The sequence below is a fragment of the Papilio xuthus genome, unplaced genomic scaffold (assembly GCF_000836235.2).
Source record: "Papilio xuthus unplaced genomic scaffold, Pxut_1.1 DF825946.1, whole genome shotgun sequence".
Lineage (NCBI taxonomy): Eukaryota > Metazoa > Arthropoda > Insecta > Lepidoptera > Papilionidae > Papilio > Papilio xuthus.
In genome coordinates this window covers 6,299,440-6,323,642 of record NW_013532703.1, presented here as the reverse complement: position 1 = coordinate 6,323,642, position 24,203 = coordinate 6,299,440, and the positions used below count along the sequence as shown (strand labels likewise).

Here is a 24,203-nt window from a genome sequence, read left to right as displayed (position 1 = left end):
AATTAAATAAAAGATTTTTAGAACTCTTGGGGAAAAAATTATGTTTGAGGAAAAAGTTGAAAAAGGTAAAAGTTGCACTGCAACACTTTACAGCATACCAACATTCTACCAACAATCAACTACACCGACACATATTTTTAGGCGCTGGAAGGCATCGGCCACCGCCACCAACATTGGTAATCCAATCTCCAATCCAAGATCGGTTCATTGGTTGGCTGTTGGCTGCACTGCGAGTGCTAATGCCCGCTAGGTCACGAGTGCGCTAGCGAATCGTGTGTTCAAATTGCTGTGAATTTAAACAGAGATTAGTAAATTTGTGTCATTGAATTGCGTACAGGTGAGTGGCGTAAATTTTTGTAATTACTGTAATTCTTAATTAGTCTAGAATAAGATTATAGTGCTCTTTCGTGTTGAATGAAGAATAAAAAAGTTGCATTGCCGGCCGCGCGAAATCGTGAAATTTTTACAAACAGGTTTGCTTTGATGCTTTTGTTTTTTATTTTTAAGTTTTTGATTTTTAGTGCATCATTGTTTGCTTAACTTATTATAAATGCGTCTTTTGAATCCGGTCTCGAATAAGAAATCTATATTTGCTTAATTTCATATAACAGTTACCTATTTATAAAAACGACATTTATTATTTTATTATGATTCAAGTAAATTATTTCAATTAATTTGTGCCGCAACACAAATTAAAAGTAGGGTTAAGTAGGTAGTTTTACAATAAATTTTATTGACATACAATATTATTTAGTAATCGTTAAAAACTTGTTATTCAAGGTGTAGTGTACGCCTTATGGATATTTTTATACGTGATTGCACAGCAGTACATTAAGTTGGATTTATTTACACTAATATTATTTTGGTTGTGATAACGATAGAAGATTTAATTTTTAATCAATGTTTATTTCACACCGCAACTTTGATTTTTGATATGTAATTACTAAAATTGTACGAAATCTTCCTAAAATCGAAATATATAAATTTAAATTCTACGTGTGAGATTGTACATATTCCTTGTGTATTATCCAATGAGTAAATTCGACTTGACCAAGTGCCTATATTTCTATAAATTCTTAATCTTAATTTGCAACAAGCCCCAGGGTGTAAAAATTATTTCAGCAGTGTATCCGAAACAATCTATTCTCCTCCTCCTCACTGCAGTTAGTTTTATGTTTTTATTAAAATTAAATTCTCGCAACTATGGCGCCTTGTTCAAACTCGTTTTGTGCCTCCACTTGACCGACATTCTTGATATAAGTGAATCCTGCTGAAAAAACATGTTTAATTACGGTTATTAGAACAATATGGCATATTTATTGTTACAATTTTAATCATATACGTTTACAAAAATATTGTTATTTCAGTTTTTTGAAGCTGAATGAGAGGGACGTATGTAGTCACAAGATGCCTAAACGATTTTCTAATTAAGTTGTCGTTAAAAAGACATACAACCTTTTAGGGATTAGATAAGATAATTCTCACTTATGTAGTAGTTTGTTAATACCTAGTTAACATTATTAGTGTTTATCGATGTAATGTTTAGGGTTCTAGGAGTTATTTGGAGTCAAAGGAGTGAAAGAACATATCTCCTACCTATATCTTCCTTTTCAAAAAAGATGAGAGAGATGACTGCTTTATATTTGTTTCGGTATGTATGGGTGCGTATGGGAAAATTCATGACGTCATTCAATATTGACCTTGACATCGCCCGACGCACAGGTCATTACACCAGTTGTCTGCAATCTTTTTAACCGACTTCAAATAGGAGGAGGTTCTCAATTCGTCTGTATGTTTTTTTTACGTAACTCCGCTCCTGGTTGTTCGATTTTTACAATTATTTTATCATTCGAAAGGTATTGCGCGTCATTAAAACCCATTTTTTGAAAAATTAAAAATTGTGCAGTAGTTTTTCAACAGTGTTGCCAACAGTAAAAGTTGATGCTTGAATAGTACTGCGGCTAACCTACCAATAGATTGTCGTATGTTCCGTTTATGACTTTTCTACGTACGAAATACCTAATAAAGAGAGCATTTCCCCAAATATTTTTCTTATGATTTTCTTTATGATCTATGGTGTAAATATTAAGTAAATTTATAATTATTAAGTAACTTTCTCATTCCAAACACTTGCAAATTTGGATGGATGGATAGATCTTTGCTTAAAGGCATCTCGAGAACGGCTGTATGGATCTCACTGAAATTTAGCATAGATATAGAACATAGCCTAAAAGGACACGTAGCCTGATATATAAGTTTTTAGATCCAAGCGGACGGAATCGCGGGCGTCAGCTTGTATAAACATACAAACAGGCGTTCATTTGGTGAGATCCGCCATTGAAATGTGATTGCTACGTACCACAAATAAGATTAATATTATATGACTTCATGTGTTCCCACTATAGCTGGAACATGTTATATGCCAATATTGCCATATATAATATACTAACTCTTGTCCCTGACTTCGTCTGTACGGAATTAGATATTTCGCGTAGGTCAATCAAAACAATGACAATTAATATGATAAATAGAAACTGTCTGGTAACTTTTTCATTTTAATTTAATATGATATTTATTTTAATATTTTCTCAATCATGTTTATTTAACATATTAAGATATTATCTAAAATACAATTGTGTCTCATCTTTATATATTTTTATAATTTTACGTATGTATTATTATTATTCATTTCAATTGTATAACCGACTTTAAAACTTTCCTTTGTGCAATTTAATTTCGTCGCGTAACATTTTGTTTTCACTTTTAAAACTTGCACTGTGATATTAAAAATAGTAGGGTTATAAATTAAAATGTACGTTAATCAATGAAGATTTGGCGTCTGTATTAAATACTGTAGTATGTATGTATGGATGAATATGGGGGTCTTTTAAGTTAAATTTGTATCCAGCATTCCTCCCACGTTTATCGACTAGAGGAATTATGTTAGTCCAGACTAGACGTCCTTGAAACTCAGACACGTTTACTATGTTTTCTTTAACTTAATATCAATGTGAAACGTATTAAAATATAGTGTTCTCTTTCTTTACAAAGATAATGAGAGAGATGGTTAGAATTGTAAGATAAGAGTAAAGAACTCCTTTACCGAGAGTAATTTTGTAACTAGCTAGTCTGAGCGGAATTAAAAAACCTAATTAGTATCCTATATATGTTTCAGCGAGATCCATGCTGCCGTTGTGGTGAAACATCCATCCATCCAAACATTTGCATTTATTATATTAGTAATATTTTTGAAGACGTATTTGAGTTTGTAGCAAGAGGAATGCGCGGAGTATTGTTCCCAGTATGACGTCATCGGGGTGATAAATCGCTGGCAGATAGGCAGAGCGATCCGCTGCAAAGCCTTTACTTATCTCAAGGTCTGCCTCTCTACAAATAATTCACTCTCATACTATCAACAAGAAAACATAGTGTAAATGGAACGCAGTTGCTCTATGTTATATTCGGTTTCGCGTAATGAGCCTGTCTGAAAAACTTCACTTCGCTTCGGTTTCGGTTCGTTTTGTTGTCACGCGGTAAATAGGCTTTACAGGAAACTAAACGGACTAATTGATAACTTTTTTTTATGTCGGCTAAAAATGACAGAGAAAGGAATCTTGCAACTACAATTAGCAATGTGGCCAGTAAACCATACAGGCAAAAGTTCGGCTTTTTGCACTTTTGTCTGTATTTGTGGTATTCCCTGTCCGCCAAGTTATTGGATTAGTTGATGGAAAGAAAATATTTGTTTAATTATTGTATAAGATATTAGCATCATGCAGCAGCATCAGCTCACTATATGTCCCCACCAAGGGGCTCGGAGCCTACCCTAAGTTAAGGGTGATTAGGCCATAGTCAACCACGCGGCCAAGTGCGGGTTGGTTGACTTCACACATATCTTTGAATTTCATCTAAGATATGTGCAGGCTGCATCACGATGTTTTCCTTCATCGTAAGAACGTGGGATAAATGTACATATGTAAATCGGAAATGGAAAAACTCATTGGTACATGGCGGGATTCGAACCCAGGACCTGCAGATTGCAAGTCAAGTGCTTAACCCCTGAGCCACCGACGCTCTGTATAAGATATAAAATTCTAAATTTAAACGGTAGGGCGATGTATTCAATAATACAATGATTCACATAAATGACGCAATGCTAAGTTTTTGTATTAAATGTCATACACTTGACAAATCAAATAAGTTACTGTGTTACAAATAATATGGTTGTTATATTTCAATTGGTATGTAGCGTGTTTATCTAATTCCCCATTTTCCTGGTAAGCTTTAGTTAATACACGACTATTTATTCTTCCTGTTATTTGTGTTTATAACCATTATACCAAATATCAAGGAATGGATGAATTACCAGCGTGGAACATTTATTTTGCGTAGCACAACACTGACGACCAACTTCCATTAAATGGAGAGGAACTTTGTGAGAGAGACGAATTATAGTACAATTCTTAAATAAGTTTAATTAAAATTTGAGTCGTTGAACAAAAGTTAAACTACGATTTAACCAAATGAATTCCAGCTTGATGCCTTCACGCGTTTTTGATAAAAAGGGTCTTGACAGTAGACCTAACAATACTGTTCACTCTTCATGTCATTCAAAATAGTGAATATTATAAGGATAAGTATGAATTAAATTAATAACGATCGTGTGACTAACTTATATTTACATAATGTCTCTGTGAAAAATGTGTGAAATTGTACTGTACTGGAAATATGCAAAACAAAATTGCATGACTGCATAACTCTTGTATCAAGGTCGTTCAGACTATTTACGCGTTTGTTCTATTAGGTACTTATTTATTAATTATATTTACACACTAGCTGTCGTCAGCGACTCCGTCTGCGTGAAATTAAAAAAAATCTTAATAAGTAGTCTATGTGTTTCAGAATATGTTCAACATCAAATTTTCATCCATGTAAACTTTCGCATTGATAATATTAGTAGAATTATCGTGTCAAGTAATCAAATATCTCTAGAACAGTTTAACTGTAAAAATCTAGCCGATGTGTTAGTCTAGATTTAATCTAAATATCTTACGCGTTATGAAATTGGCTAAGTGTCAAGGAGGTATCGATTGCGCGTGCCCTCCGCAAGGTGAAGCCTCTCAGTCTTTCAACCTTGCTCCCTTCAAAGGACTAATGTACCCTTGCCCTTGTAGCATCTCACCTGCCGTGACTCACACTTGCTTAAATACAGTCGAGGGCGTTAATTCCCTACCCGTACACAAGTATGAAATTTTTACTGCAAGCAAAATTCTTTGTATCGATACATAGAAATGTGACTCATAGATTTTTATGTCGACTATACTAACGTGACTACCCTTGAATACTATGCTTTTTGAATATATTATTATAGTATTGTATACATTTCATGTTTATCCTCCATTATAATAAACCTTAGTAGTTGTCGGTGTCAATGTTTCCGTCCGGTTAAAACATTAACTTTGAGATGAGTCAAAAGTTACTCACTACTTTGATTATAGTGATAAAGTTTTCATTATAAGTTAAACTTTTTACATCTTATATATAAAATTCTCGTGTCACAATTTTCGTTTCCATACTACTCCGAAACGGCTTGACCGTATCTCATGAAATTTAGTGAGCATATTAAGCAGGTCTGAGAATCGGCCAACATGTATTTTTAATCCCGCGCGGATGGAGTCGCGGGCGACAGCTAGTAGTACTGTAAACATTAAGATTCATTCGTCAGACTGTCACTTAGCTACACAATATACAAATATGTATAACATCAAGTTACTATTTATATGTCGATAACAATACGACGGAAGTCGTTGACTTTCCTTTAGTTTATTAGTTAGCAATTTAATATTATAAAGATAAGGTTTCCTAACTAATAGTAATATCAAGCAATCACACCCACGCAACAAATTACCACCAAACATTTAAGTTTTTCTGTCCATGATGTACCATATAATTCATCTATGGAGGTTGACATTAGAAAATGAGCGCCAAGAATCGAATCCGAAACCAAACTCCCCATATAGAACATATTGTTATCTCTGTTTTTATCAAAGATAATGACAGGGATGACGATATGTTATATACAGAAATTTTTATGCCAGAAACTCACGGTTAGAAATATATTAGCAGAAATGATGCTAAACATAGTGACAAGACATGTCAGTAACTTGAGTCACAGGCCATACCGCCTTCCTCCGATTGTTTTGAATAAGGTAACACGCGACCATTGTCGACCACTCCTGACGTGCAACACTCGTAAAAACATCGCTTTATTGAAGAATGAACGGACCAAAGTGCATGCATGGTACAACAGGTTTTCGAAGACCTTAAAATTATTTCGAGGCCTAAAAATTATGTCGATGCTCATCAAAACTTGTTAACGAAATTTTGGTTGCTGTAGTTTTCTGTAGAACCTTTGGATTGGTAGAACCTCAGCTTAAGATAAAAGTTAACGGCATAAACATAAAGTTTGTAATTTAGTATTCGTTTTTTAAATGTCCCAAAAAATACAATCCTAACCTTGGGTTTCTTAGACCAAAATCCCTGTTTAAAACATATTGTTCTCTGTTTTGTCAAAGATATATTTTAACCAGACATTTTGGTCTCAGAAACCAACAGTAAATGACTCTTAACATAGCTTGGACATACAGACCGTTTCATATAAAACACCATAAATTAATAAAGTCACAGTTTAGTTAAGGCACAGTTTAGTACACAATTAAGTTAAACACGTCATTAAGTGAGCGGTATTCGTGAAGGTGTGTCCTTCACGAAATACTGACCAGATATAATTTATGTTAAACAAAAGTTAATCCACATTCAAACTTTATATAGAAAATAACTTTACAGTTACAACATTTATATTATGTGATTCTTTTATGCAATTTCGTCTTATATTTCCTTTACATTTCTTTTAAGACAAACAGCTTGCCTCCGATTTAGTTTGTAGGAGTGGTTTTTTGATGCAGAGATATAATAATATACAACAATTCCGCTTTGAAAGCGTATATACTTTCCATTTCTTTCGTTTGAGACAGTCGACCACTATACGTCCCCGCATACATTTATAGTTACCAGATGTCATCAATCCTCATAAAATACTTGTTCGGTGTAGCATGAGTCAGCGTCAAACCATTCCACTTTGGCGACTGTCATAATTAACATGCTCCCATCTGGTCGTCATTAAGAGACGTTCACTGACTTGCAGATAAAACGGTGCACACTTTCTCGTAAACAATGCAGTGAGTGTTCCCAGGACGTAAGTAATAAAAGCTTATAATAATTTATGTCTCACAGTATCCAGTGAAAGTGTAAAAGCGATCGCATTTAAAATTGACCATGTTGTTGCTACTCAAGTTTAAAATATTTAATTTTAAAGACAAGTCTTGATTCGTGTAAAGCTGGAAAGTATTACACGTTAATTGATATGTCGCAAAGATCCGATCACTTCATTGGTTATCAGCGTATTTAATTTGTTCTTACAAAAGCTTGCTATCCGATTACTACCTTTAATTTGTCATTTAGTGTATGGGATACGGTATTATATCTGCTTGCCGTAAAAAAATAAGGAATATCCAATGTTCAGACATTTACAGCCAAGTGTTAGTCGACTTAACGCCGTGTTTTACAGTATATTTGGAAAATATAACACATTATTTGGATTACTTGAAATTGTTGATCATGTTCGAAATCCGTGCTTTGATATTCACGATATCCTTTATTAATGTCTAGTTTATTTTATTTCTTACATGTATGACAACATACACTATATTGTACATACATACAAGGCTGGCATGTTGATTTGCACATTTCTTTTGCAAGGACGGATGTCTTCGCCGGTGTACTTTGATAATAGCACGATTTGCGATTGTTCTACGAACATATGTGACGAAAGATACGTTTAGTGACGTCCGGATGACGTCATACTAAACAGACTTCGATGTCTCTGTATAATGAATGAACAAGACTTTTAACAGAAAAATCACATTTGAAAATGAACTGTCCGGTTCTATTTCTTCATAGGTATATATTTAATTCATACAATAACGATAGACCAATTATTTAGATTTAAAATATTTTGTACTTCAGTAAGACACGTGTATATAGGTAACATTTGTCGCATCACACAAATCTATGTTTCCCCACATACAGGGGAACATAAACCGTATCGTATTAAAGCAATTATCTTATTAATACGTAATCGTAACGAGAACTGGGATTAGAAAGGTGATACGAGTTAGCGTGAGCGGGGAAGCCTGCCGACAGGGATGAACAACCCTTTAATGTAGCGATTGAGACACGTCTCTCACAAGTGGATTTATACATAGTACATTGTTTTATCTATAGCTTCTTTTAGATAATATTATTTACAATCATTTGGAGCGAATTGCACGCTTTTATTACTAAGTCAGGTGTCAGATCGATTAGTGAAGGAACATAAGCGTTGATATTTTAATAAGGCTAGTGTTGCACCGGCACAGTGTCGGATTTTCTTACTACCTATACATATTATTTAATAAAATTGGAGTGTCTGTATGTAATATCTATGAAAAATATATTTCATACATATGATGTATTTGCGCCGCTGATTGTCTGTTTGTCTGACCTCAAGGCCACTTTTGTTCCTGAGTAACTTGACGGGAAGGTAACTGAAGTCATGTGGGGATATTATAGGCTACTTTTATTTTAAATTCTGCGCTGATGAAGTCGCGGGCTACTGCGAATAGCAAATATAGTGTTCGTAGATTCCAAAAAATTAAAAAAAAAGTACATTGTTTTATGTAGCTTTTTCTTAAAAAGGTTAATGACCTCTGGTATTTCCTAACGTATAGACTTTTTACTTGTTCGATTTTCATTACATTGGCTAGTAAGAAAATATGCTTAATCTTATTGCGGTGCTCAAAACAAATTGATGCAATATCACATAAAAAACTTAAGTTGTAATGGCGCTCCACCGTATTTTAGTCACGAATTTTTTTATAAGTAGGAAAATAAATAGACAACTATTGGTTACACTTTAAGCCTCGCAGTGGGAGTTTCAGCCGGTTTTCACCAATAACTTTGGCGGCCAATGATCCGTTCCGCTCATGTTTTATGTATTTACATTATAAAAAAAACTTTTACATTCTCAAGTATATTGAGAGTGTGAAGCTAGATTGCGATCTGCGAACAATTTCCCGCACTCTCTCTCACCCATTAGGTATTGTATGCCATTTAAAAGATTTATCTTATATATTTATATCTAGACATGTCCGAATTTTATCTACGTATTGAAATTTGTGATGCGTAAATTTGCGTTTATTTTTAACGAAAGTATTGTTACTATGCTGTAATTTATATTTTTACCGGTTATTATTCTGCTCTTTGTAAAATATACAACAGTGGTAGGGTCAGCAACTGTTGCACTTAAGCGGAGCTTTGAGTCCTCTTCTGTTTCCTGATAAGATAATGGGAAGGGAAGGTGGATTTGGCGAAGAGAAGAACGCAAAGGAACGGGAAATATCCTCTCTTTTGTGCGTTCCCCTGTTGATTAAATGCAGGCAACGCAGCTGCTAAATGCGGATGTCTTTGCGCAGCAGTCACTTCACTATTTGGGCAAATCCAATTAACTGCGTACTCGATTACCACTTTATCCTATAAAAAAGAATAAAGAGTAATATAAAAAGTTAATGTCAAGTATCGTCAAAATATTATCACAAATTTTCTAGCGTCGCTATAAATTTATTAAAAATTCTACAGACTAGCAATGCGACGTCAGTCGGCTTTTAAACAAATATTTTAATTTAAAAGAAATATAAACGCTGAATTCCATTCGCAGTATGTAAGCGGTGAAAGTAAATTTAACATCAACAGATCTCGGTCGGGGAATTATTATTTAAACATTTATCATGGTATTAAGAAAACATAATTAATATCCAACAATCTCTTACATATCACTGACTGACATATACCACAGTTACTAAGAGCTAAGTTACTAAGGCACCTCGTACACAAGGCTACGTAAATCTGTTGTCTGTCTTCTTTGCCAAAGGCAGTCGCTCGCTACCTATTTGTCAACATCGTCGTGAGAGTCGCTGCAATATTTCAGGATGACGGAGCTATAGTTGACATTTTATTTTTTTGTCTTAGCCGTGTATTCGTAATGCTATCTAATTAGACGACGACTGTTGTGTTTACGGAGCGCGCGTAACACGATACTCGCGACGCAAATACAATATTCGTTTCGAAGATTTTACATTTCCTTGGGCTTAAAGTTACTAAAAGTTATTGACAATGATCTTAGTTAAATAGTTTCTTGTAGCTTGTGTTATTTTCCTGTAACAACCATTTACTTCGTGACTAATTTCTAAATCTTAGTGAATAACAGTTTGTTAATTTTTAACAAAGTAAAAAATGATTTAATAGCAAATTTTGTAAAACTTTTTATTGGTAAGGTAAACTTTCGTTAATAATTATTAAAACGTATCGTGCTATAACAAAATGCATGTAAATCAAGAGTTCAAATAATAATTAAATTTATCACACTGCACTCGATGTTTACTCGTCCTTAATTACTTGTTGATAGTATTTTTTTCTTTTGATAACTTATGGTTACTGAGTAAACATATTAATAAACGTATTATCTATATATGTCGTAATAATATATATTGCAGCAGATTTATTGTGGTCACATAAAGTACGGGTGATAGGTACAAAACAGGATAAGAACAATGTCAATACAACGCACCAAGAATTCCAGATTCACATCACATCGTTTACTTGTTTTTTTATTAAAAGTACAAATACATTATATCACCGATTATTTACTGATTGAAAGTCATTTAAAGTTGTATAATCTGACAATTTTCGATAAAATTACCGTTTAAAAATTTACCGTGGGTTTCCACTGTCGAAACGTACAAAACATATCGCTATCCCTTTCATTGTCTGTGAACAAGACAGAGATTCCATTACGTTTTACAGCTGCTTTAACCGTAGATTTGTGCAGTCAATTGAATTAGTGAAGATAACTTATTTTAACTATTCTCTCTTTAAAGTAATGCACAATACTCGTGATGCGGCACGTATCTGGAATCGACTGACGTCATACTCGCAATCCGTCGTGTCACCCAGATAGTGATAAACAAACGGACGGAGCGCCTTCACAGATATCTGATAACATCTCTTTCAACGCAAAAACTGAGATATTCCCTGAAAAGTCTCTAAAGATGATATTAAATTCATTTTAAATGTTTTTTAGATGTGAGGTTAAGATCATAAAATAATATGCACAGTGCATATTTGTCTCGTTCTAACACAAAGGTATTAATTGGAAAATCAAAATACTAAATCCCTTAGACACATAACTGATATTGTAGAACTTCTTTAAAACGTTCGACAAAGGTTGAGAACCTCTGAGCCGGCGATCGGAAACATTACGATAAGTGAAATGCATATATCTTGTTTACACATATCGTTAACTCACTTGTTTAAAGGAATTTCATTTAAATTAAGGCGAGATACGAAACCGGTCGACGTGGCCCAAAAGGTGTCGACAACTTGCGACAACTCCACTGTGGTTGCTAGTGAAAGTATATGCAAGTGACGAGGTAAAGCTCCGGACACACAGTAAAATTGAACACAATTCGCACTCGTTCGTAGTCTGGAATGTTGACTTTAACTTTTGAGAAAAAATTTATAGTTAACACTACGTTTTAAACTTACATAAATATTCTGGAAACTTTAGATTCCCATAATAAGATAAGGATAATTAAATAAAATACAGCCAAACCTGGATAAGCGAGACATCTTATGCGAGTGTTGTTTTAGGGCAAAACCTTTATAAGCCAGAAAAATAATACGGTCTCTGGGGCTCTGGCTTATCAAGGTTGAACTGTACTTACACTAAGAACATCTTGGAATGAAAGTTATCGAATATTTAACGATGTCTGATGAGACTTTAATGATATTTGTTGTCGACCACCCAACTGTCCGACTGTTACGTCACTCAACTTATTAGTATTAATGTATAAACAATAGAATAACAAAGCAAGTTACATTTTAGTCGAATGAACGTTAATTTACATATACTAAGATAATGTTCAAGGGAATATTTTGGAACAAAGTAACCGTTTGACTGTTTTATAATGATTAGAGACTTGTCATATTCGCAAAAGGAAATAAATCTTGCGGAGTCAATATAAAATAAATAATTTTGATTAACAAAAGTGTAAGACAGTTCTATTCAAGATAGAAAATATTTTTATGAAATCTTCGATGTTTTTGTGAATTTAGTTTTAATATGATCGCAATGGATGTATTATATATTCTATTTCTTGAACTTTCATTCGATAAATTGATATGTTTTATGTTTGCAGTATAAACACGGAGAAATGATAGCGGCGGTGAATGACTTTTTAGATGACCTGCGGTGAGTGAGTGACTCAGTACTGAGCCTTGCAGATAGCATTAACTGCATTGCTAACTATTACTAACATTAAATAATAACTATCGTATAACTAACTAATATAAATAATCAAAACTAAACTGCTTTTAGAGGCTTACGTATTAACACGTTTAGTAACGGTTCTAATGCCCTAAGCTAGCTACGCTCTTCGGAGGATTTCTGCAACCGTCTCTTTGTTTACCATGCCTTTGGGAGATTTAAGGGTTATGTGAGACTGTGTAACTCGCAGATTTGTGGTGCTCCTATCTGACAAGTGCCCTGGGCGGTCGCACAGGTGCACTCCGCGCTAACGCCGACTCTGACCACGTGCAATATCGCTGACTAGTGTTACTAGTGTTAAAGTTTGTACTTATGCTCACTTAGCCATGATTTTTTTTGACTATAACTATGATGTTCCGGCGACTTCGATCACGTCGAGTTTGGTTTGATTAGCATATTACGCAGATAAGTAAGAAATAAGCAAAAAAATGTTTACTTACTTTGTATTGTACGTAATTTATACAATAGACCAACCATTTACAAACTTTGTACACGCTGTATTTACAAGAATTAAAATCACTTGAGCATTTGCGTGGATAATTAACAATAGATATATTGGTAACACAATCATAAGTTTTTTACAACACGACTACTAATAATATTAGTAAGTTTAATAAGTAATAATAAATAATCGTGACGTCCGTAATAGTATCGTATTTATTATTCATCTATTGTGAGTATAATTCGCGTCATTAGTAGGCCCGCGGGGCACTAAACATCCTCCCAATTCGGCAAACATCGCTCAAATATGTAGATTACATTTGCCAAACATTTGACAATGGCACATTGAAGGTTGTGCCTCCGGGCGCCTATTGTCCAATATTTGCACAATTATTTTTAACCTAAGTACATGTGTCTGTTTGTCATGTTTATAGAAATAAACCGCTATATACAGAAATACTTATTTAATGTCGCTTTGTAGTAATATATAATATTTTGACCAATAATCAATGTTTTCGACTACGGATCTTACAGCAGAATGCCCCTTATTAAAATAAGTTAAAAGAAATAAAAAATAAAAATTAAAAAAATTGAAACGCGATTGTTATAATCATTTACAATTCTTATCGTGCTAGAAACAAATAGTAAAATTACGATTAGCTTGCATTGTAAGTACTAAATAACCGTTGGTTTACATTGTCGTAGTACAGAAACAAAGATAAAAATTTGTATATAAATTGTTATCTCCCTTTACTTTACAAAGAGAAAAAGATACGACAATATGTTTTATACTTTTTACAGTGGATTCCTAGGTTTGAAATTCTTTAAGTGATTAGGATTTAAATTAATCATTACCGGAAGTAACAACGATGTTAACGTAATGATAAGCGAATTCTTTAATCGTAAATATTTTATGATTGTTGCTATCAATTCTGCAAACATTATCATTTCATTAGTGTCGGCGTCGCGACAAAATTAGTAATCGCCTTACTCATTTGCGGTCAAAACTGAATGCATGAATCAGTCTGACACATGGTCATAGAATGTGTAGTCAACATACAGTATGTCACTATATTTTTGGAATATTGTTATTAGCAAAAAGAAAAAATACAAATATAAATTCTTAGAGGAAGAGTTACCGTTGGTTTCTGACATCAAAATATTAGTAAAACATATCTTTATCCCTGTTATTATCTTTTGACAAAACAGAGATAATATATTTTGAACGGGGATTTTGGTTTCAGAATACCCCGGTTAGTCGACTTAAGCTGACTTAAATATTATATTCGACATCAGAAATCTTATTACGATAGTATACTAAAGGTACATCTATGATAGTTTGCTTATGAACCTTATGAATAAATGATATAAGTTCATACGTAACATGCGTCATCAAGTCTAAAACTCATTATGTAAGAGATACGCGGCCCACCTTGAACCTGCTCCCATTTACCTAACCTTACATTGTTTACTTGGTTTAGTAACTTGTAGCTTAGTTTTCTAGTTACTAAGAAGGCTCCAAAGACTATAAAATAATTAAAAAAAGCAGTACCAAGGTCAATTTTCGTCAAAAATCGTGTAAATTCAGTTGAAATGACGTCATAATGATGTCAAAAAAGAGGCCTATATTGTGAGGAGAAGTGAAACTAACGCTACATATCACGATCTGAAAACGTGGTAATTGATCATGTTTGCATAAGCATGGAGAACAATTTGTTATACATATTACTAATGCATGGACCGATGTTGTGTTGGTGTGTTTAAAAAGTAAATTATTAGGTAGTGCTGTGTTTTTATGGCTAGAAATCTGGAAGAATTGATTATATTGAAAAGAACTGCGCTTAGATATGTTCTAGCGAGAGAATCTCGTCTGTTAACTTTAGGGAAGAAGCCGGCAAATAAGAAGATATCAAATTTCGTGCAGAATCATGAAAGCAATTTGTGGACAGATTTTTTGGATACTTTCAATGAAGATCTTACAAGAAATTTGAATGTATACGAATTAAAATTCAAAGATGGCGCCAATCGATGCTGTCCGCATACTCGTAGAAAGTGTCTAGAATCTAGCTGCGTCGATGTTTTTAGTTATAGCAATATACGGTTTAGGTAAGATTATGATGTTCATTTGTTTCGATGAAAATAAAACAATTCTTACTTATGTAAGTTTGTTCATATCGTATTAATATCTAACATTAATAAAGGACTAGCTGTCACCTGGGACTCCGTCCGCGCAGAATTTAAAAAAAAAAAACTTAATTAGTAGCCTATGTGCTCTATGCCAAAATTTAGCGAGATCCATGTAGCCCTTCTACCTCGTAATAAACATCCATCTAAACATTCACATTTATTATATTAGTAAGATTTAAGTAACGCAACTATGTCACCGTTTTAATACATTTTAGAGTTAATAAAAAGGAAAATACATTTTACGTAAATTCTCCGACTATAACACTAAAATAGTTTAAAGCAACTAGTAGTATTAAATGCTTTGGGTTAGAAGAGGGAGTCCTGGGACCGGCGAGTGGACAAAACAACTTATTTGGTATTCAGTTCCCTACATCAGATCAAGTTCAGTACAAGTACGCGACTAGTAGTAAACACGCTTACAAAATAATCTCTGTTTTCATAGACAATGAGAGGGATGATAAGATTGTTTGTACATGTACATCGCTCCGTGGCAACTGACGATTAGTTTGCCAAGAACTGTACCACACAATGCGGTATTTAACACTGCTTACATCATATTTATAAAATGTTGCGGTTTTGTGGACATATACAATTGATGGGAATGTGTACCTACAAATTATATTTAGTAGGTTAATATTTCAAACAAAACAGTTGACGAGAAACTATGTGATATTGAAGTAATTAAAATAAGCATTATTTTGAAATATATATTAAGGGATTCAAATGCCTGTATATAATGTCTGTATACAGTTTTGTATAATTATATAATAGACCTTTTTTAGATTAAAAAATGAACAAATGTTCGAAGCTATCAGGGTGAACACGAAACATACTAGTCGTCGCCCCCGAATCCGTCTGCAATCAGTAAAAAAAAATTATTACTGGCCTATGTGTTCTTCCAGGCTATGTTGTACATCTATGCTAAATTTCAGTCATATCCATGCAGCCGATATGGAGATGCTTTCTAACAAACATTCACACATCCAAACATTCGCATTTATAATATTAGTGAGATATTCATAAGTATTTATAGAAACACCAACAGTGCGATTTTTTTATTACAATAATCGACATCTTCACATGTGAAAATGATAACGTAAGAAATGGATTGAAAAAATATTTTCAACAGATAAGTCATTGTGAAGTACAAATGATACGTTATCTTGATACAACTGAACACTGAAACGGTTATTCTGTCCGTCTGTCGCAATCACTTTTAAAATCAATTTGCAGAATATTTTTTTTTTAATTAATATTGGGTACAGGATACTTAAATATGCAACATGAAAAATATAATAAATATAAATAAACATAATTCTTTAAAATAAATAATTATTTTTAAAAAGATTATTCAATTAATTAAAATTATTTATACAAATAAAAAACAAACGCACAAATATCTTATAAAGTAGAATTTACTTGCATTTTATATTACATAATTTCATTTCAATAATAATGTTTTTTTTTTAAATATTAATTTTATATTTAACATTAAAAAAAGTGTTGTTATATTGTTGCGAAACATCTTGTATCGTGTAATCTTATCGTGGTGTTATGTGCGTGGCACTCGAGGCCTGTAGTTTGTCTCTGAGTGTGTCGTTTCCCAGACGTGCAGCGGTGGGACACTGGGATTGGGCAAGTGAATCGGTGAGTCACTGCTACATGTCCCATTTTTTTAACATCCCAAGTTCAATGATTTCAAACAGTTATACTCAAAAGTATATATTACTTAAACCTTACTTAAATTGGGCATTAAATGCAGAAAGTTAATTAGTTGTAAATCAATTAAAATAATTAAAAAGGCATTTATTTAGGCTGTTATATTTAAAGGCTCGTTACTTTTGATTTGATTTAAAATAAATCGTAACAATCACCGTAATTTTTAATTCAATAATCCAATGTTAACATTGCTCGATTTTAGATAAGAAGATTTGCATTAATCCTTTTACATGACCTAATACAAAACTATAATTTAGTGCACAAATAAGTTCAATTTAATGTTTCCTTGGACGTTAAAACTATATTTCAAAGTAAACCGGGCAATTTGGCACAAAACATGTTTACGTGTTTCCTCTTCCCGGCTACCGTATATCAAATAAGAGGAGAAATATAAAAATGTAAGGAAAATTCATAAGTTGACCTAAAAACGACTACTTACATAACATTTTGGCATGAAATACGAATTTTATTACCCAAGAGAATTTGCTCTCAAGTTTCCTGTTATTTAAACTTATTCGGGACTTAAAAATTTGATAAGTTTAAAGATGCATGTAAGGAAATATTTTTTGATAAGCGTAAAGATATAAAAACGTATCATGTGATAAAATGATAAAGTTACTACATTTGCTAGGCCTAGCTATTGAAGAGATTATCCACAATTCATACAATTATAAGTTTTTTTTAATGTAATATCAAATATGTAGACTTTTTTCACCTCAAATTTTGACCGTGGTTAAAATTTATATTGAAAACTTGACAAAGTTTAGCATATAGCGTATATAACGGCAAATAGTAAAAAACCTAATCTGCCGACAACAGTGTATACTAAAACTTCACGAACTGTGAGTTTCTAAAAACAAAATCTCTGGAAAAAAAAATATAGTCATCTTTGACAAAACATAGACAACAATGTTTACCAAAATCCCTATTGGATTTTGGTTTCAGAATCCCAAGGTAAGGATCTCTCGTAGCGATTAATCGATCCCTGCGTGTAGCAGATAATTGTAAGCTATCGATGCTTAGAACTGCAGCAAATATGAGTACATCTCGTTGCAGTATTGTGTTGTATTGTACCTGGAATCAATACGCGACGTTACGCAAGCCGCTTATCGTAATTTCACGCCATATTTATTAATATGCACACACCATTGAGTTGCACTGTTACAATCTTTACAAAAGCATTCAAAATTATATTTTAACAAGTAATGAAAATATAATTATTGTTATAAAATGCTAGTATTAAACGTATGGCTCGGTGAAGCAACAATGTTTTAGTTCATCAAAACTTGAGTATGTTGCGTGACTTCTACATAGTATAAATGTTGTTAGGAATACAAGCATTGCTTCTGCACCGATGAAAAACTTGCTGGAGACTTAAACTATTGTTATCTAAATCTGTTATCGTCTCTTATCACATCGTGACGAATCTACAATTTATCTTTCTGTTTAAAATAACTTTGAATAGCTTGTTCTTTTATGTATGCTTTCCATATTATATTCTTAAGATGATATTTTATGTTTAATCTTACTAATGAAATCCTCAGATTTTTGAATGCTTGTTGTATAAACTAATTATTTATGTTTATTGTGTTCCAGTGGCGGCAGAATGAGCGAGGCACCTATAGTGAGGGTGGCGCAGGGTGCGCTGCAGGGCCGTATTGCCAACGCGCCCTCCGGCAAGGCCTACTACAGTTTCCAGGGCATCCCCTACGCGAAACCACCCCTAGGCTCGCTCAGGTTTAAAGTAAGGCTATCTAAACATTATCATGCCTATTAATATTATTTGTTAATCCTGTAAATATTGAAATGTTATTAATTATATGTCTTGCAAGATAGAAAAGGATAACATAGTAAAAATGTGTGATATGATGCTGCGAGTTGTGGTAACTTTATCATCGGCACTGCGGTATCGAAATGTTTGCGGAGACTCGCCGCTATCGCACTGTACACAAACTTACCAGGATATTGCGGCTACAATTGTCAGCGATAGCAAATACTGATGTACATTTCTTTTTGGATTTTCCAAACTCATCAGATTTACGTAATGTCTGCAATCTCAAGTGGTCATAAATCTTGCAATAAGAACAATTATTTTCAAGTAATAGTATTCAGAAAGATCGCCAGTACGAGTAACGTAAATTTTAAGTTATTGTCGTCACAAACAAGTGCCAATGTCACATGATATAAGTTTGTATACGTACGTTGCAGGCTCCGCAGCCCCCGGAGCCCTGGGAGGATGTGCGCGACGCCACCGTGGAGGGGAACGTCAGCGCGCAGGTGGATCAAATGGCGGGCCGGCAGTACGTCGGCGACGAGAACTGCCTCTTCCTGAATGTGTACACGCCGCGCCTCGAGGGACCTCCCCTGCCCGTCATGGTGTTCATACACGGCGGCGGCTTCTCCTTCGGCTCCGGAAACACCTCCCTGTACGGCCCCGACTACCTCGTGGAGAAGGACGTCGTCGTCGTCACCGTCAACTACAGGCTGGGACCGCTCGGCTTCCTCTGCCTGCACACGCCGGAGGTGCCCGGCAACGCCGGCCTCAAGGACATGGCGCAGGCGCTGCGCTGGATCCGGGATAACGTGCAAGGCTTCGGCGGCGACCCCGCCAACCTGACCGTGTTCGGCGAGAGCGCGGGCGGCGTCGCTACTTCGCTGCTCACCGCCAGCCCCCTCACCAGGAACCTGGTCAGCAAGGCCGTCATCCAGTCGGGCACGGCGCTCCACAGCTGGGCCTTCCAGAGCGACCCGCTGTACAACGCGCGGCAACTAGCGCGCTCGCTCGGCTGCGACGCGGAGGACATCGACGGCATCCTCGAGTTCCTCTCCACGACGCCCGTGAAGGACATCGTGGAGGCAGCCTCGCAGACCACCGAGGAGGACTTCATCCAAAAGGGTGCGATCACATTCGCGCCGGTGGTGGAGCGCGAGTTCCCGGGCGTGGAGGCGGCGCTCTCGGAGTCCTTTATCGACCTGCTGACGTCGGGTCGCGTGGCGCAGGTGCCCGTCATGATCGGCAGCACCGCCCTCGAGTTCACCGAACAGCGGCGCGCGGAGGACCTGCAGGCGTTCCTGCCGACCGCGCTGGGGCTGACGCGCGGCGGGCCCGAGGCGCTCGCGGCTGAACAGCGCCTTCACCAGCTCTACCTTAGCGGGGAGGAGCGCCTCGGCCGCGCCCAGCTGCTCTCCGACCTCCTCATCAACGTGGACACGCACAGATACGTGCAGTACCTAGTCAAGGCCACCAACAGACCTATATACTACTACAGATTCGAATACGTCGGCGAACTCAATATTTCCAAGAAATTGTTCCCGAAGCTGGAGGAAGAGCTGAAGGGCGCGCTGCACGCGGACGAGCTCGGCTACCTGTTCAATATGGAGCTGCTGCGGGACGTGGAGCCCACGCCGCAGGATGTCAAGATGCGAGAGAGGATGGTCAGGCTCTGGACGAACTTCGCAAAAGTCGGGTGAGTTTCACGAATTGTAATGTTTGAAATGTTTGCCTGATGTTAATGCTTGTCGCGATCCTACGACAGGTACACCTCTAGTGTCGTCACTCTGTCTAATAATTTAAAAAAAAACATCACATATTGTTTTACCATATCACGTCAATGCAAAATCTCTTAAAGGATGTACCTTTCTCTGCAAAATATCAACATTTAATTAACTTGCATCATCATATTGTTTGCAGCAACCCCACTCCGGACGAGAGCCACTACCTGACGGTGCGGTGGCAGCCGGTGTCGGAAGGTACGGGCGAGGAGCTGCCCTGCATGCGGCTGGCCTCCGAGCTGGCGCTTCTCCCCGAACCCGACGGCGACAGGATGGCCTTCTGGGACGACCTCTACAGCAAGCACTTCAAGATCTGGAACCTGTCCGACCAGACGACCACCACCCTGCCCTCCACCATAGAGATCGTCAGCTACGTTCAGCACCAGCACTCCGGCTCTCTCGTCGTAGAAGAGACCATCGAAACTCTCGTGCAGACCATGCACGAGACGCAGCAACAAGTACAGACCGACCCCGAGCCAGAAGTCGTCCCCGAACCTTCCGTACCGGAGCTTCCTTCTGAGCCCGCATCCCAACCCGAGCCTGAACCTGTCGCGGCGCCGACCGTCGTGGACGCGCCACACGCACCTGAGCCCGCACCGCTCAACGGTGTAAAGGAGAGCCAAGTGAACGGCACCCACGACAGGAAGCCCAGGACCTCCAACGAAATCAAAATGGTGCAGAACAGCAACGGCCACCCCAAGGACGTCATCCGCGCCAACGACCCCCCGGAGGACGACCTGCCCAAGAACATAGGCGTCAACAAATTCGTCAACTTCTTCGAGTCGCTCGGCGGCAAGAAGTGAACGCGAGACGTACAATTTAGTCTTAACAGTATTTATATAAAACATTCCTTTTAAATATTAAGTGGTATTGTTGTACATTTCGGCAAAAAAAAAGGTTTTCGTTGTAAATGAACGGTTCTAGTTGCCAACATAACAAACCTGAGATAAAAATTTGTAAAAAATTTAATCAGACTTCGTGACTAAATTATTTAATTAAATTGTAAAAACTATAAAAAAGATATAGTGATGTTTAGTGCCTTATTATTTTATTGCAATTATTATTATTTTATGCTATATTATGAATAGACATTTGATTATTTTACTGATGACGGAAAAATGTTTAGCTATCAAATATTTAAATACATAGATATTTCTTATATAAAATAATAAAACAGTTTGTTTTTTGCTTTATGTATGTATTTAAATGTTTGAGAGCGTGTTGTATAGAGTGCGGCGCGTGTACACAGTCACTGGCAGCAGCCGCGCGGACACAACCTGCCTAGTTGTTATTACTGCTAACTTGTAACTGCTTAGTCAATGATGAGAATATGTGTATTTTTATATAATTATAATGAACCACAAATAAATCATGTAAAATATTTGACATCTCTTTTATTTTTCATGACCTAAGATGTGTTATCATTGGTTCGAGTATATTTTGATTATGCTTAGTTTAACCTGGTATCTTTATATTCAACAAGTGGTTGTCAGCGGCATAAGTTACCTTCCAGTAAAATCAGTCTCGCTGTTTCTGAGATTACAAAGAACGAACGCGGACAGACAAGGCAAACATTTTTATTATTGAATTTTCGTTAAAAGAACGCAACAGTTTCCGATTCAATTAATTGTATAGATACTATGAATGAATGGGGGATGTGATAAAAGGTATTTTTCAAATCTTTACTACGTTAAAATCAGTCTTCGATCTTTCTCCTTAATGACGTTTTCAAAAGATAAATATGAAAGTAAATACTTACATGAAAACAGGTGATGATGAAACATAAACAACTTTTTACCTTCCTCTTGATCGTTCTAGTTAACTGCTTTTTCATATTTTATTTCTTGTTGCTGAAAAAAAAACCTTCACGACCGAGGCCGCGTCTGACGTTGTGACGTTCTACTCATATAGAAACTTAGAAATATTTTTTTTTTATTTTGGCGGTTGCAATCTTTTTTTTTAACAGCCATTTTTTTACAAAAAACAAACTCAAATCACAAGCCACTTTTTTCTTGTGTTACAATATCTATTTCTTTCATTTAAAAACCAGCAACCGCCATTAAAAATATGCACTGACTCCTTCAAAAAATATCTTTTACAGCCGCATTTCGCTTCTATTTTTTTAAGCGGCCTAACGTTCTCTTTTTTTTAAACCTTTTTATACAAGATTTACATCAATGTCAGTAACACATCACTAAACATAATGTACAAACTTCTTAACTAATAAAAAAAAATCAAAGTATATACATAACGGGTCGTATAACTACATCAAAACGAGCTGGACATTAGTTACATTTGAAGAAACAAACATATTCAAATTGAAAGCGATAAAGCAAAAAGCTTTGCCGGTTTTAATGCAGTCAAAATGACAAATCGACCCAAACTTAATATTTAAAAATAATAACAAGGAATACATAAAATATCTTCGACACACACACAAATAAAATGTAAAATATAGAATTTAGCTTGTACTGATATAAGACCTGTTCACACGTGCGTTTGTTAACCAGCGCTAATGTGAGTAAGCCTTATATGTCCTAAATTATCAAATTACATGTATGAACAATTACAATTTTTAACATATGGGAAAAATAAATAAGTTCTCACAATGTTACAGTAAAACTAGCGAAAATTATATCTTCACAGATTATGCAAACGATTGAGATGGCATATATTTTTTGAATACTTTCAAATTTTGATTTTGACCGTTAGTTTTTCTTGTAGATTTAAAAACACTATTCGTGTTAAGAAAACTTATTTATATTTCCCCTACAATCTCACTATTTACATACATAAAAAGTAAAGTATATATGATTATAAAAATCGAATCAAAACTTTTTATATCTAAGAATTTGCATTATTTATTGCCAAAAATGTATTTATAATTTTGTACAAGACGTATATTAATTAATTTATGTTCACACATCACTCCATTACAAGCCTTACAAAGTATTCAACAAATTTTTATACTGTTTCCATTATTTTATTTTCAACATTCGACTTCAAGTTTAAAAATAGTTTTTTTGTCCTATATACACTAACTTATGTATTTGTAACTTTAACAATTTGGACATAATCACTTGACTTATTTATGCTGTAAATACTATTTTGATTTTTTCGCGTAAAAACAAACATCAATTTGATTTTGAAAACTATTGGAATAATAAAAAAACCGTAATTAAGAAAATAACACATTGGAAAGAGTATAAATTGACGAAAAATTTAATTTAATTTGAAAAATGAAGTATTTCTTAGAAAATAATAAAAAAAAACTATTATATTAAATTTAAATTTCGCATCATAACGCTTTCAGTATCGATGTACGCAGAGAAATAAAAAACTAAATAAACGTTTCTTAAGATGTTATTCAAAAATATTTATCGCCTATTTCTCTCTTTACGTATATTAACATGACCTGGATTCGAACCTACTGACCATCTAAGAGATATGAAATTGCCAACCACTGAGCTAATGTATCCAAGTTCTTTCTAAAACTTAAAGGTTAAGTTATCGATTTTCCAAGTGGTGTCAGTCACAACGTATATCAAATAAGGAACGCGTCAACAACTCCTACATACATTTTGTACTTATATAATCTTAAGGCTTAAATACATCAGAGTCTTAAACCAGTTGGACAGAAATCTCACTCGTTATATACCGCCATTATTCTATATAAAAGATTTGAAGATATTTATAAGCAATATGGTTAGTACTTGATACACTTATTTGGGTTACCGTGGCTTTCTGAAACCAAAATATCCGTTTAAAACATATTGTTATCTCTTTTTTGTCAAAGATAATGACAGGGATAACTGTATCTTTT

General features: G+C 35.2%; 1 protein-coding gene across 4 annotated transcripts; it reads left to right on the top strand.

Moving 5' to 3' along the window:
- Positions 1-128: 128 nt before the first annotated feature.
- Positions 129-21,763, top strand: ae48 (alpha-esterase 48). 4 transcript variants are annotated; one of them, XM_013321034.1, is made up of 5 exons: positions 129-337; positions 12,354-12,406; positions 18,425-18,572; positions 19,037-20,295; positions 20,520-21,763. In XM_013321034.1, exons 2-5 carry the CDS (start codon positions 12,369-12,371, stop codon positions 21,181-21,183), a joined length of 2,109 nt encoding a protein of 702 aa, XP_013176488.1. In that variant the 5' UTR covers positions 129-337; positions 12,354-12,368; the 3' UTR covers positions 21,184-21,763. The 4 variants fall into 4 exon arrangements, with proteins under 4 accessions (XP_013176488.1, XP_013176491.1, XP_013176489.1 ...); XM_013321035.1 differs by lacking the exon at positions 129-337 and adding an exon at positions 360-473; XM_013321037.1 differs by lacking the exon at positions 12,354-12,406.
- Positions 21,764-24,203: the final 2,440 nt, after the last annotated feature.